At 37.2% G+C, this 11,762-nt stretch overlaps 1 protein-coding gene across 1 annotated transcript; it reads left to right on the forward strand.

Moving 5' to 3' along the window:
- The first annotated feature begins 1,189 nt into the window (after positions 1–1,189).
- On the forward strand, positions 1,190–10,584 carry LOC109039072 (cathepsin F). Its single transcript, XM_019054405.2, has 8 exons — positions 1,190–1,372; positions 2,100–2,307; positions 3,047–3,198; positions 4,597–4,696; positions 5,496–5,764; positions 6,697–6,796; positions 9,577–9,656; positions 10,473–10,584. Exons 1-8 carry the CDS (start codon positions 1,244–1,246, stop codon positions 10,545–10,547), a joined length of 1,113 nt encoding a protein of 370 aa, XP_018909950.2. The 5' UTR covers positions 1,190–1,243; the 3' UTR covers positions 10,548–10,584.
- Positions 10,585–11,762: the final 1,178 nt, after the last annotated feature.

The following is an 11,762-nucleotide window of genomic DNA, read 5'->3' on the forward strand; positions in this document are numbered from 1 at the left end:
TAATTGTTATACCATTTAAAACCTATGGTAAAGAATCGATTATTAAGGTGTTCGCTGCGAACACCCTGTTTATCGATAATTTTCCATAGGTTTAAATGGCCGATCAATCGATAGATAGCAAAGCACGCCACGCCACTGTTATCAAGGCCTCTCTCCTGCCTGCTAATAAAGAGGTGCAAATGTCCGTTATATTTTTCAAATTCAACCATTATAATATATTTTACTATCCCGCGTTTCCATCATGATCCCCGTGTTTTAATCATTAAATGGGGCATGAGGGAAAATTCTAAGGGCTTGATGTCTCATGTTTTATGGCAGAACCTGAATTCGGAGTCACAACGTTAACATTTTTACTTTAGATAAAACGGAGGGGGGGGGGTTGTTGCCGGTACCTCCCCCGCCCCTCAAAAAAAGATACCCCAAAGAAGTTTTTTGGGGAGCTGAAAATAATTTTATAGAATGCCTTCGGGTCGATTTAGGGTGTAGAGATAGTAGACGAGTCGTCTGAATCGGCTCGCTCATATGTGATACTGTTATCTTCAGTATATCCACAAAAATCAAATCGCACCTTTAATGCTACATAAAAATGCCACTATTTGAAAATACGTATGTGCCTTGATTAAAATGTTCGAAAATTTGGAATTTCCGCATTGAATTTTAGAGAATATGCAAGAACAAGTCATACGAAGTTGCTGAGTATTGATTGAGATGCTCGATCGTCTTTTAAAAATGTTAAATACTTTATAAAATCTGCAACGTTACAAACTGAAATACTTGATTTTTTAGTTTCACAATCAAATCGCATGTTGCCTTCACATCAATTCACAAGTTTCATATTCGGACAGATTTTGAAGTGTTTAATTCTTTCAGTGACAAATACAATTGGAAGGCTCGGAGTACAAGGCGCATAAGAGCAATTTTTGATAAAATTGGCGTATTAATTATTTCAAGTAAAACTAATCTTAAGGCATATTCTGTGAAAAATTCGCTTCCAAAATTCAATTTTTAAGCATCAAAAAGTCAGTTTGAACTTTCTTTCCGCCATAAAGATCCATGTAATTTCGAAACTTCAAACACGTATTTCTCGAAACAGCAAGAACTGCACTTATGCGCCTTGTCCTCCATGCCCCTCAATTATGCGCTCAAGTGGCTCTCAATTTGAAAATTTAATTCGTCATCCGTTCATTATCTGCTATTCTTCATGACCGAAATGAAAGAAACAGAGTTAAATTGAGAAGACGACATGAGTGGTATTGCAATATTTCTTTTGGTAGAGCTCTTAGCTCTTATTGGTGTACATGAAATTGGCTGTGATGTTAAGTTTAGAAACCAGGATGCAGTTTTGGAGGACTTTGAAATTACGAAATCAGAGGTGAGTTCATCGTTCATGAAAAGTGAAAACTCTACAAGTTTGCGCCAAACGATTCCGAACTTTTCTAGCATAATTTGTTTCCGAAGATCAGCCTGAGGAATGCGCAGTTTTTATCATCATTTAGAACTATTATGTTCGATGTGTATATACCTCTGTATGCTGCATTCATATAATGAATAAAGCCACACTAAACAAAATAACCTGTCAAAAATAATGTCCAATGTCCAAAATAACAGCTAACTTAAATTATACGCAAAATGTTGTTTGAAGAAGATCAAAAAAATCTGAAGTGAGTGATAAAATTTCATTTCCTTTGACTGAAAGTTTCAAATGTTCCTATACCTTTCTTTTTTAACTTTTTACCATTTTTCGCATGAATAGTCGTAAAAAAATATTTTCAAAATTTTGGACTTATCGGAGCCGCCAACTATTTTATAGAAAGGTTCCCCTAACAGTAACATGCTCAAATTACATCGCTTTAGACTCAATTCAAAATGGCGATAATTTGTTCATTCTGTTATTATGCGTCGAAAGCATGGTTTCGTTGGAGGCTAAAAGGTTGCCTCAAATGAATCATGACACATTACATTTTTTACTTTTTCTGCAAAATAGATCCTAACGAAAGTTTTACCCCTCCCCAACGTCAAACAAGTTTCGCAATCAATTTTGCTCCATTTACATCAGAATATTATAACAGATACTGCACATTAAGGTTTATATTTTCCAGAAAGTTCACTATGGATCGCTTGATGAGCAAGCTGTCCGAAATTTGTTCGACAATTTCATCAGAGAGCACAACAAGGAATACAAAAGTCATGAAGAGAAGGAGAGGAGGCTAAAATTATTCGTGCAGAATTTGAAAAAATACGACATTTTGAATGAAGCGGACATGGGAACAGCGGTGTACGGAATTGATGAATTTTCGGACATGTCAGGTAATCTGCTGATACCTACGAAAGTTAGGTCATTCCATCGCATTATTTACAGGGGGTTGTACATTACATGGAAGTAGTGGCGAATAGCTTTATCCTCGCATGTCTTTGAATGAATTTCGAAATAGGGCATTTTTACAATCTTGACCCCAATATTGTGAGAACATGTCTTTAAAGTTTTTGCCTCCCTAAAATTTGGCGCAAAGATTACTTCAAGTGCTGCAGATAATTTCTTCGCAGATAAAATCTTTCAAACTCCCTCTTTCGCGGCCATGCAAGCAGCATTGTGAGGGTCCAGCATGTTGGCTCGACTTATTTTACGTAAAGTGTTTTTAAATTAAATTACACTATATTAAAACTTGACAACACGCAAAATGTCCATCTTCAATGGCTAGCACTTGACTCCTGTATGGGGATCTGAGGAGACCGGGGAGGTCTGAGGAGACGGGGTGTGCTGCAAAAAAACTTGTAACATTTTTTAAAACACTGTAAAAAAGTATGAATTGGTGATCCAGAGGGAAGAAAATTGCAAGAATCAGCTGCAGCAGCAGGTAAACAATAGCTCACTATGTAAAACTGATAATTGAAAATAATATAAGAAGTCTCCAATTTTTAATGTAAATGTTGTGAGAATTTCACTGACGTCGTGTTTTCCTCATGAAGAAAATTGGTGGTAGGAGAAGGTCTACTCATTAATTTTGCGCACTGAATTTGTTAAGATGTGTTTTGAAATGTTTTTCAGAAGAGGAATTTAAAGAGAAAATGTTGCTTAAAACGAAGTATACACGCAAGGCAGAGGCCGACGGAGCTCACGCCTTAAATATAGAGGATTTGAAAATTCCACAGAATTTTGATTGGAGAACCAAGAGCGCTGTTTCACCAGTTAAAAGCCAGGTTTGCTGAACAAAATATCTAATTTTAGAAACGAAAACAGCCCATGGAACAAATTATTTTCCGCGTTAAAACAAAATATGAAACCAAATTGTCTTTAAACAAATAGAAAGCGTGAGCTTTTGAAAATATGATAAACATCACTCGACTATATCACTGCCGCTTTTTGTCTGGCCCTAGAGTAGTCTAGCTATTATTTTATGGTATGACTAATATCGTTATTTCTCAGATAAAGGAACGAAACTCCGTTACAAGGTTGCAAAATCAACTCAAGCAATTCAATTTTTTACAAGAATGTACCTGATGATAATTGTTGTCCAAAATTTATCTGATTTTTGTATAAGATCACATGAAAAATCAGTGAATTTTTCAATTGAAAATGCGTAAGATTCTCCTTGTAAAAATGCAGGTTGCGAGAGGAAATTTGGCAACATTCAAATGTAGTTACGTTCTTTCGTGGGGTAAACGACGACGTTTAGAGAGTAGACTTTGAACTCAGACGCAATGGGCCTGTTGCAAACTTTTGCTAGAGCAAAAATAAGAGTTGTTTCTTATAGATAATGCCTCAAAAATCACGATGAGCGCATCGGCAAAGTCTGAAATGCACTCATAACTTCACAATCTGCGTAAGAAATTTGCGTTTTTTTAAGCTTCCCGCTTCAAAAACGATACTACGGCACAAGTGAACATTTTGTTAGAGGAGTCGCTCCATCGTCGGCGATATTCATCATGGCCGACGCTTGCGCGTTCAAGGTCAATCAATTCGGGCGTGGAAAACATGAACGTTAAAACACGCCGATTGTTATCTGGTCTAATCCAGTTCAGGTATTATCTCGTCCCATCACACGTGTTTTGGCGGATTGGCGTCGGCCATGATGAGTATTGCCGACGATGGAACGACTCCTTTTACAAAATGTTCACCTGTGCCGTAGTATCGCTTTTGAAGCGGGAAGCTCAAAAAACCGCAAATTTCTTACGCAGACTGTGAAGTTATGAGTGCATTTCAGACTTTGCCGATGCGCTCTTCGTGATTTTTGAGGCATTATCTAGAAGAAACAACTCTTATTTTTGCTCTAGCAAAAGTTTGCAACAGGCCCATTTCATCATTTTTGACGATTCTATAAATCCGACTACCTAGTACGATTCTGTGCCACACACGAGTGAGAAACCTGTAAACCTTCTGTAAACCTTTCGGTGGCAAATAAAAAAATAAATGAAAAATTGAAAAAAAATGAAAAAAATAAACAATTGAAAAGAAATGAAAAAAATAAAAAGCACGAGTGAGAAGTGAAAGGTACCTAACAAAGAATAAGAGACGTCATTTTTACTCTCTCGCTCCCCCGCCGGGGAGCTTTTTCTTACTACTTCCTTTTCTTTAATTTTTTCCTCTTTCTTTACCAGGGTTATCATTGTGGTTCTTGTTGGGCATTTGCGACCGTTGCTGTATTGGAAAGTTTATATTACTTGAAACATAAGAAAATGGAAATTTTCTCTGAGCAGCGTAAGTTTTTAACATTCCGGACACGCGTTTTTTTGATCAAAGTATCAAGTTTCTTTCTTTTCCAAATTTCCGGGTTGCCCAAGAATTCTTCTCATAATTTCATGAATCTTTGAGTACCATCTTAATTCAGAAGAAGTACCATCATTTCAGAAAATCCTCTCTACTCTAATAAAATTATTTTTAAGACGCTCGATGTGTACGAATTACAATTATGCACTTAACACTCGATTTCCCCAAGTACTTTTGCGCTGAACACAAATATATTATGATCCTATTTTACGTTGGTCGGAGAAGAAGAAACAAGAACTTGCTTCAAGGGGAAAAAAATTTAAATCTAATCCCCCCCCCCTCTTTCCCCTCTAAATTCTAATAGAAATCTGTGCTTGTCGCTATTTTAATTATAAGCATGATGCTATCCTTGGAAAAATCTGTTAAAACTCTCTGATGCCGTTAAAGAGCTCAGATTGGCAAAAATTGTCGTTTTCTAAGCGTGAGCATAACTTATTCCAGTGTTGCAAAATTTACACTCGTTAATTGTATTCTCATTAAGATAGTTCCAGGAAAGATTATCTAAAAACTCTACTGTTTTTTCTTCAAATTACTCGAAAAATCAGAAACTTTTTAGACAAAATTTGCTTATATTCTCGTAAAAAAATGGATTGCTTGGGTCAATTTTACAACCTTAATGAGTTACATTTCTTCGTCTATTAAATCTAGAAAACAACGAAATTAGAACCTTCGAGGACAGTTGTCTTGCAATTTTATTTCAGTAAACGCCACGTCTCACATTTTTTCTCAGAGCTCGTTGACTGTGACCCAGAATCATATGGCTGCGCTGGAGGCCTCATGTCCGATGCTGTGAATTACATAAAGAGCGCAGGAGGTCTAGAACTGAATGAAACGTACCCTTACAAAGCCCAAACTGAACCGTGCCATCAGAATTCAACTAATTTTGTTCTGAAGGTTAAAGACCTCGTTCCGCTCCCCAGAAACGAGGAGAGGAAAGTCGCGAGGTGGCTGTTCAAAAACGGGCCCGTTAAGGTTGCTGTTGACTCCAACGCAATGTATGTAAGTAACGTTATTCTCGTTCGTGGGTCCCCTCGATACAGTTACAGTCGTGCACTGAAAAAAAAATCTCGGTGTATTTACTAAGAAAAGGGTAAAATTACCAAGAATTCAGGGTTCTATTTGATCCCAGTTTTTTCTTGGTAAAATTACCATTTATGGGATTGGTAATTTTACCAAGAAATCTCGGTAAAATTATCGAACTTTTTCGGTAATTTTACTAGACCTTGGTAAAAACGCCAATATTTTTTATCGACTGTGGTAGAATTACCTAGATAAAATGGCAAAGTTACCGGGAATTGATTACCATAAAAGTGGTATTCTTACCTGAAAAAAAACAGTAAAAATACCGGTTTTTGGTAAGCTTACCAGTATCTCTTGATAAAATTACCAATAATTGGTAAAAAAAAGTGAGATGGTAAAGGTATCAACGGACCTTGGTAAAAACGCCGAGAATTTTTTTTCAGTGTGAATACAAAAATGATCTTCAACACAACGAAGGGAAAAACTGTGATTTTTGTAACTGCCACATGAAAATGGCGTTAAGCGGAAAATTACATATCGATACTGTCAATAATCCGAGTAAGTTTGAGGCTCTTTCAAGCTGGAATTTTCATCGTTAGAATTCCAAATTTGAAATTTTTTGGTATTGGTGCAATTGAGAATAGTTAGTTTCACTCATTTTTGGCAAGGTCTAGAAGTTTAGAGTTGTTAAGGGGCTGTAGTTATGAGGGTCTAACGATGAATCTGAGACGAAGAGCTTTGAATAAAAATGCTTGTTGCACAGTGAGTCACGGTCGGTAAAAGTTTGGACAACTTCACAGTCATAAAATTGCCATGATCGAAAGGTACTTACAAAAGAGATTATGGGAAAGTCAATTAAGTACCCGTCAAATACTAGTAAATTAATAATATTTATTTTTTTAAAAAAACAGGGCTATAAAGATGGAATTGCTCACCCACCTGAGAGCATGTGTTCTAAAATAGAAGCTGATTTGAATCATGAAATCACATTGGTAGGATACGGTGTGCAAGGTAAGTTACATTTAAAGCAAAGCACCTGATGGCACCTAAACGAACATCTGAGCCTTCAGATTCTTTTTATACTTTTTAGTTTTTCTACATCATCTGTAACCAAATTATTTTACGGCCCTTCCCGTTAATTTTCAGTAAACATGAATTTTAATTGGATTGCATTTTGCAAAAAGGAACCATTAGCATTCCAATGTTGCTAAGATTGTGCAACTTCTTTTATCTTGTAGGAAAACCCCGATTATCCATTAATAGTTTCTATTTTACTCGCTAAAAACTGTGGATTTAAGACAAAAATTACCATCTAAATTTCATAGTTTTTCACGATTTCCGCAATTTTATTGCAAAGGATGAAGTTGCACAATCTTAGCATCATTGCAATGCTAGTGGTTCCTTTTTGCAAAATGCAATCCAATTTTTCCTTGCTTCTGTGGGATTAGTTGTTGCTTCCTTCCAAATTTTTCTAAAGCTTTTTTTTTTTTTTTTTTTTTTTTTTTTTCCCTTTCGGGCTTCATTTATTAGAGAATCTTAACAAGGTGGAAACCGGGGAGGACAGGGCCCCAGTCCGATGGCCTAACGATACACTCTAATAAATAGGGTAGAATCACCTTCCGGTATACGTACCCCTAACCTGTCAACTAGGACGTTATCACATTTTGGGAAAGCCAAAAAGAAAAATTTACTTTATTTTAGTAAATAAAATAATGAAAAAAAGGAAAATTTTAAAATTAAAATTTTGAAGAAGAAATAACTTTAGCGGAGTCGTGCATCGGAAAAAAACCCCAGGTCCCCCCAAGATAAAACCCGAACTCCCTCCCCCCCTTCTGTCCGCAGCTAACTTCGGTACTTTGTAAGTACAACCGGCAGCAATTGCGACCTTACTATAAAACGCCGGCCCGCGAGAACCACAGATCAGGGTTTGCTCAAAAAAAGGAAGAGATTGCAAGACTCTGATGCTATTATTAAAAATTAATAAAAACTCGGCAGAAGGCCGTTAATGAAATCTGTAAGAACAGAAATAAAAGAATTAACTACAGGAAGGTGATTTAACAGAAAAGAGAAAAGACACATGAAGTAACTAGACGATAAACGTCTGAAGTGAAAAAAAAAAAAAAAAAAAAAAAGAATAACTAGGTCAAGCCTGTAATGATGTCATAATTGTTGTCGTCCGTATCGCCTTGGAGAAAAAATGCCCGCTGGATTGACTCCAAATACTCGAATCCTCGAGGCCTGCGTGCGATTTCCCGCAGCCACGACTAAGTCTCCATGCCTGACGATCGTGGTTCGCGAACATGACTGGAACGCTGATACAACAGAGGAAAACCGTCGAGGGCCGTCTCCGTGCCTGCATATGGAGTCTGGCATCCGAAACATGACTGGAGCTCTTGACTCCGCAGAGGAAAACAATGCCAACACTTCAGAAAACAATCGACAGTACAACTTCACAGAAGTGAGATGTCTTTCTCAATGTCAAATCACCACCTTTGTCTTGATTTCCTTACGGAAGGATAACTCGAAGGAAAACCGTCGAACGGAGAAAAAACCTTCGTTTTTGATGCACATGTCCAGGTGCGGAGGGGGGGGGGGGCGGCCGGCGCCCACCAGAGGTGTAAAGGGCCTTTGGCTTCGTCCGACAATGCCCCGGACCTTATCAGCGGCGAGATTAACTTGCGCGATTACTGCGGGCGAGACGACAAAGTCACGTTGCACTGCGCGATGTAACTGATAAAATACTAGGCTATAAGCCTTTTTTCACTGAGAAAACTCGAGAAAAACTTCACGCAAAGATGAAAATCGCGGAAAATTCACACATAGCCTTGAAGATGAGACTAAGACGAGTAACTTGATATTAAACTCATGTCGAAAAACGCCCGTATTACACATTTTTCGAATTAAAAACTCGGAGCGTAGCAGAGACACGTCCGTTCACGGCGGCCGTTGATAAGGCCCTCTAAAGCTTGATTTATTAAGTGATTTTAAGGTATATTCTTCTTTTCACCTCATTCTGGGACCTCTCTACAGTATGTCAAAAGTCCCATGTCAGTCACATTTACGTGAACTTTCGCAAGAGGCAATTACTTGAATGTTCATATAGATAACTGACCAATAATTATTATCATATTCTTCTTCGTTTTGCCAAACAGCACTGAAGTAAGACATTTTGCCGCGTGTTTTGGATATATCATTTCTATGCATAACTAAAAAATAATATGAATAATCACGCTGAGCCAATGCTATCCCGGGTTATGCATTTATCAGTGGCCAATTCATACCGCCCCTTCCCATTCACCCAAAAAAACATGAAAATAGAGAGAAAAACTGAGTGAAAAGTATGCCCAGAAACTAAATACAATGGGTATACTACCTGATCGTAGTTTGTTTGTGGGGGGTGGGGGGTGGGAAGGGGAGTCCTATGTTTGTTACTGAAGAAGACATGGTTTCATTCAGACTCCAGCCCTCTCATTTTTTCTATTTTTCCTCAAATACTTTACATCCCATAGTAACAAATTATGTACTCGAGAAAAATCACAGTAAAAGAGGTACAAGTCCGTCGAGTTTAAACATCATTTTCAGCTGCTCCAACATTAAGAAGTTTTTCGTAAAATTTTCCGAGAAGATTCTCGGATCCCCGCCCCTCTGCACTGGAGATGTCTGTCTTAGACTCATTCTGTTAAAATCAACAACCCTTAAAGTTGTTTCTGGACCCGCTATTGACATTTATGTATAGGTATTAAAATTAATCGTTGTCTTGAATTCTCTAAGAGTCGCTGTCACCTTTTCAGTTGAACGTGCTAATGGCCGCAAAAAGAAAATACCATACTGGATCGCGAAAAATAGCTGGGGCGAAAAATGGGGTGCAAAGGTAAGATAACACTTATTATGGCCACAATGCCAATCCCTGAATGAAATTTATGAGAAATGAACCGTGGATATCTTAATGTATCTTCATCATTTTCACATCATTCTGTCACGTGAAGCATGATGCAGGATCTAGAGGGCCCAAGAGTATTTTTGACGAAAAATGGATAACAGCAGTCATTCATAATACTATATTGAAGCTGTATCTAAATAAATTAAAAAGGATTAACAAACATTAAATGTTGGGGGTCTTTAGTGGGAAATTAACCTAACAATTTTTAAAATTTTAAAGGAATGAGCAAAAATTTTAAAAAAATACATTCAAAAGTTTTAAATGAGAATTTTATAAATTACCCACTTACATAATTAAAGAGGTAGGATTATATTGTATCGTAGGCTGTAATGTAAGCTCTGGCTCAAAAAAACATATCATGTGGAAAAAAAAAAAATTACAGTTGCTCTCAGTTCTTTGAAAGTGGGGAAACGTGATTTTGTGCCCTTTTGACCATGCATGCTTCACATGCATGTTGTTATGCTCCATGAAAATTTAGACAATATGATCAAAATAAATTTCTGGCAAAATTGATATTTTTTTTTTATTTTTTTATTTTTATTTTTTTATTTTTTATTTTTTTTAAGACGTTGTAAATGTAAAGCTGCGAATACCTTCTTCTGTTATGTTCTTTTAACTGCAAAGTACATGCATCTACGAACTAAATCAATACGACGAAAGTAACCTATAACGTGTCGTTCGACACATTATTACTCTTCCTTCATTATTAGCTTATTTAGCTTTGTTATTACCGTTATGTTCTTTCAGGGATACTATTATCTATACAGAGGCGACAGCTCGTGCGGTGTTGCAGTGGACCCTCATTCAGCAGAGATTGAATAAAACTGAAAAATAAATTTACTAAGAGGTTACCGATAAATGTACCTGCTTATTTTCATTAATTAAACAATAACAAATGCCGCTCACGAAAGAAAGAACCTTATAAAGTGCTAAAAACCTCAAAATTGAGATTCTTGTATATGTGTTAGCGGCAAAACCCGATTCCAGGCAGAACTAGATTTGCCTAGGCAAAAATGTATTTTTCCGAGGCATCTAGTTTTGCCTGCGCAAAGTAGGCAAAACCAGTTCCGCCGGAGCGCTGTCAGTTTTGCCTGAACACGACCAGGCGAAACTAGTTTTGCCGGACCGAAAAAAAATGAAAAATAATAATTAAAAAGAAAATAAAGGATAGGATAAAATAGGTAGTAACTTTACGAAAAATTTAAGAGCAGGGGGTCACTTTATTTATTACACACAGAAGTCTTATACTAAAAAATAAATGTAACAATTTATCTATTTATTGTTGCATGCGGAGCTGCCATGACATTTAGAGTTGCATAAAAGAAAATATTCAATATGAAATGACACACTATAGACAACGTTCTTAGTTCGGCAACTTAGCACAAAGCGGCAATATCACTCATCGGAGCGTCCGAATCTTCTCAACAGTGGGAGAGACACTGATAATAGCTCAGCTGATCGGATTCTAGGTGCTCCCGACCTGCCGGTGACAGACATAGAGTATGTACATACAGGGTGAGCGAAAAGTCCCCGACCCCCCCTCTAACTTTTGAACGAATTGAGCTAAGGAAATGAAACTTTGGGAATGTTCCTATCTCAAAGGGGACCATCTTTTGAGGGGGTCAAAATTTTGGTCCCCCCCTCAGGGGGGGACAGGGGCCCCCAACCTTTTTTTTTTCAAATAGCAACCCCTATCTTGTGATACCTCATTCGAAAGAGCATAAAAAACTAAGAATTTTGGCGCAAACCGCAGATCAATATCTCAATTTTTGACCGAGTTATGATAGGTCAAAGGTCAAATTTGACCTATTTTCAAAAAATCATAACTCCGGTTCAATTTATCGTAAAGAAAAAAATAAAACGGGAAAATTTACCAAATTGTGTTCGCTTTTACGTAAAAATTTCAGAAATCACTTCGATTTAATTTTAAGGGGGGGCTCGGACCCCCAAATACGTCAATTCAAAGGTCATTCAATTCTCCCAAGAAATAAGCCAATTTCCTCTGGAATTGCCTCCACATTATCTCAGTAAGGTCAA

This window comes from Bemisia tabaci, chromosome 3, assembly GCF_918797505.1.
Source record: "Bemisia tabaci chromosome 3, PGI_BMITA_v3".
NCBI classification, from domain to species: Eukaryota; Metazoa; Arthropoda; class Insecta; order Hemiptera; family Aleyrodidae; genus Bemisia; species Bemisia tabaci.